This window comes from Sinocyclocheilus anshuiensis, unplaced genomic scaffold (genome assembly GCF_001515605.1).
Source record: "Sinocyclocheilus anshuiensis isolate Anshui unplaced genomic scaffold, SAMN03320099.WGS_v1.1 scaffold729, whole genome shotgun sequence".
Taxonomy (NCBI): domain Eukaryota; kingdom Metazoa; phylum Chordata; class Actinopteri; order Cypriniformes; family Cyprinidae; genus Sinocyclocheilus; species Sinocyclocheilus anshuiensis.
The window spans coordinates 115,207-119,281 of NW_015536561.1; the positions used below are offsets into that span (position 1 = coordinate 115,207).

General features: G+C 34.6%; 1 protein-coding gene across 1 annotated transcript in view; it reads left to right on the forward strand.

Moving 5' to 3' along the window:
- The first annotated feature begins 492 nt into the window (after positions 1-492).
- The window catches only part of LOC107701813 (kelch domain-containing protein 4-like), a 9,088-nt gene continuing 5,505 nt past the window's right edge, over positions 493-4,075 (forward strand). The window contains exons 1-6 of the mRNA XM_016503928.1: positions 493-711; positions 807-898; positions 976-1,054; positions 2,173-2,271; positions 2,488-2,624; positions 4,063-4,070. Coding sequence (XP_016359414.1) covers positions 613-711; positions 807-898; positions 976-1,054; positions 2,173-2,271; positions 2,488-2,624; positions 4,063-4,070 — 514 coding nt within the window. The 5' untranslated portion in view covers positions 493-612. The remainder of the gene's footprint in view (positions 712-806; positions 899-975; positions 1,055-2,172; positions 2,272-2,487; positions 2,625-4,062; positions 4,071-4,075) is intronic.

Consider the following 4,075-nt stretch of genomic DNA (forward strand, 5'->3'; position numbering starts at 1 on the left):
ACATTGTTCGGGGGAATGTAGAGGCTATTCATATTCATACATGATTTGACATTTATACATCCTTTACTGGGTCAGCAATGTAAATAGCAATATATATATATATATATATACAGAGCACAAATATGACATAACGTGTCTTATGTCACTTTCTTCATCACTTACAATTATAATTGATGTAATAATATATAATAATGATATAAGTTGTTATGTTTTTGTATATTCGAGAGAAATATTACCTAAGCCCCCTGCTGTTTGATGATGTGAATTTTTTTATTGTTTTATTTTATTATTATTTAAATTAATTAGTTAATTAATATATTTATTATACCATTTCCATTTCTAGGAAAAAAACATATTAAGGAATTTAGGAATAAATGAATTTAAACATATCTTATATTTACATATTTGTGAAGTTTTATCAGTGCAAACAAGCTTACAGCATCTTCCCCAGACCAGCAAGTGGCGCTGTAGCGCAGCAGTGTTAAAAACAAACCATCGAGAAGCGTGTTGTTGGCGGAAGTACTTGATACGTCGGTCTTGTAGTTCATTCAAATCTCCATGTGGCTGTAATTGTCGCGCTTAAGTCAGTCTGTGTCTTTTCAAAATATCAAAATGGGTAAAAAGGGTAAAAAAGAAAATAAAGTGAAAGGAGCAGAGAAAACAGCCGCGAAAATGGAGAAAAAGGTGTCAAAAAGGTCGAAAAGAGAGGAGGTGAGTGAATTTGTTGCTTAAGATGCCACCATTAGCACTCTAAACAGTAAACCAACACAGATATCATAGCTTTATTCTGAATTGTATTGAATTAGGAGGATTTAGAGGCTTTAATTGCAGAATTTCAGTCCCTGGACGCGAAAAAGACGCAGGTGGTGGAGACGTCGTGTCCCCCTCCGTCCCCCAGGTACGCGTTCCTGTGTACAGGTGTGACTCACGTGTCTGTAACCGTGACGTTTGATTGACAGCTCGTTCTCTCCGCAGGTTGAACGCCTCTCTGTGTGCGCATCCCGAAAAAGACGAGCTGATTTTATTCGGAGGGGAATTTTTCAATGGGAAGAAAGTAGGTACCCATAAATGTATAGCTATGTTTTAGAGCTGGTTTCTATCTGGTCTTAGATGATCATCTTGACCATCTTAAGCCTGTTATGTTCCTGTTGTATTCCTCGTTTGTAAGTCGCTTTGGATAAAAGCGTCTGCTAAATGAATATGTAATATAAAAATGTAAGCTGGTATGACCATATGGGATGGTCTATCAGGTAATGACCAGCTTAAAAGGATAGTTCACACAAAAATGAAAATTCTGTCATCATTTACTCACCCTCATGTCGTTCCAAACAGTTGGTGGTTGCCATTGACTTCCATAGTAGGAAAAAAAATACTATGGAAGTCAATGGCAACCACCAACTGTTTGATTACCAGCAATCTTCAAAATATCTTCTAGGGCTGCACGATAAATCGCATGCGATATTTAACGCGCATCTTATCAGTAAAGCCGGTTCTGTAATCAGTGGTAAATCTCCATCACGTGTGGGCTTTCACATTGAGCAGCATTAACTACACAGAGCCATTGTTCACTGACAAGCTGCGCAAAATATGTTCGTGGTTTTGCGCAGCTCGTCAGTGAACAACGGCTCTGTGTAGTTAATGCTGCTCCATGTGAAAGCCCGCACATGATGGAGATTTACTGCTGATTACAGAACCGGCTTTCTGACAAGATGCGCATTAAATATCGCATGCGATTTATCGTGCAGCCCTAATATCTTCTTTTGTGTTCAACATAAGAAAGCAACTCATACATGTTTGGAACGACATGAGGGTGAGTAAATGATGACAGAATTTTCATTTTTGGGTGAACTATCCCTTTAAACTAGAAACCAGCTGCTGGTTTAAGTTGAGTTTTCCAAAAGTGTTAATTTCCCTTTCAGTATTTTGCAAAGGTTAGAGAAAAACAGTGTAAAAAATAAAATCAATAGATAATTTAATTCATTCTTTAAAATAAATAATAATAAATTAAATAATACAAAAATTAGTAGAACATAATAGAAACATATTTTCTAAATAATAATTTACACATAGTATTCATTTTTTTTTACAATTTAAATTGGGCCTTTAGACGTTTTAGGAAGGGAGTCCCTTCCCAAAAAGCTTCGAATGAGTTAAATGTTTCCTTTCTTTCAGACCTTTCTGTACAATGAATTATTCTTCTACAACATTAAGAAGAACACCTGGGTAAAGGTGGAGATCCCAAACCCTCCTCCAAGACGCTGTGCTCAACAGGTACTCCGTTAACTTATCTAATTTGTAAGTTAAGCTTAATATTTGAAATATTAAAAACTTAATATCAGATTTTTAAACGTTTTTTTGTTGACAAAATATGTATTTGGGTAATGCTGAACATGTTATTTCAGACTTCCACCAGGGGTCACACTGTCCTAGCATATAAGTCACTTACCTTAAGCATATTTCTGTTGCTCTCTCTCCATCTCCCTGCAGGCAGTGGTAGTTCCCCTGGGTGGAGGGCAGGTGTGGATATTTGGGGGGGAGTTTGCATCCCCTGACGGTGAGCAGTTCTATCATTATAAAGATCTGTGGGTGCTTCACCTGGCGACACGCACATGGGAGCAAATCAAGTGAGTACTGTTTTATATATGTGTATATTTATATGCATATATTTTTAAACCAAAAGCTTTTAAAATGTACTTGAAGACATGACAGCAAAATAGACAAAATATCATCAAAATAGTATAAATAGTATTCTTTGAATGATTACCATATTTATCTACTATAGTTTCAAAGATGCCATAATATATATCAAAATACCTTGGATATTGCATGGATATTTTGTACAGTTTTTCAGTGCATGCTATTCTAAAGAACAAGTGTTTGTTTTTGTAATATTTTATCATAATACCATAACACCACAATATATCATAATGTATAATAGCATAAAATTAACCTGTAATTATAGCCAATATCATTTTTTTTAAACCAAGGATAAATCAAGTGTCATCCACTTAATATGCTGTTTTCAGAAATTTATTTAATTACAGAAATCAAGTGAGTTTGTGAAAATAGCTTATATCCTACTTCCTGAAAAAGACCATAGTTAACTAAAACTAAAACCATGAAAATATATAAAAATAATTAAAACTGATACACACACATGTATTGTTTCCTTCTGGAGCATCAGAGAGCGTTTGAACCTTTTGTAATAGTTGTGTATGAGTCCCTCAGTTGTCCTTAGTGTGAAAAGATGGTTCTCAAAATCATACAGTCATTGTTGGAAAGGGTTCAAATATGCAAAAGATGCTGGAAAACCAAAGAATTTGTGGGACCTGAAGGATTTTTCTGAAGAACAGTGGGCAGTTTAACTGTTCAGGGCAAATAAGGGACTCATGAACAACTAAAAAAACTAAAAAACCCCTGCTGTGGATCATCCAGGTAACCACACAGTATTAAGAATCAAGCATATGTAAACTTTTGAACGAGGCCATTTTTATGAATTTAATTGTTATTTTCTCTTGTGGACTATATGTAAACATCTTTTATGTGAAATATCTCGTTCAGGTCAGTACTAAATAGAAAATGACATGCATTTTGTACGATCCCTCTTATCTTGGTAAAATAATTAACATTTTGCAGATACTGCAAGGTGTATGTAAAATTTTGACCACAACTGATATATATATATATATATATGTATATATATATATGTATATATATATACACACACACATTACAATAAAAACAACAACAAAATTATTAAAACTTTAACTAAAATAAATGATGAAATTCAAAATATTCATTAATTATAATAGTGTCTCAATGAGACTAAAATAACTCTGGAAAAGTACACAAGCCATTCAGTGAGACTGAATTCTTTAAGAACCGGAAGTCTAATTGTATTTGGTCCTTATCCAGATGAATTAGCAGAGACTTTAAGATCGTGTCCACCTGTGTTTTGTCATCATGCTGTGACTAGAGGTTAGAGAGGTCTAAACTAACAGGATTGACTTTTGACTTGGCATCCTGGCTGCTTATTGAAATATGTCCTCTTTGTCCTCTCAGAGCGCCTGGTGCT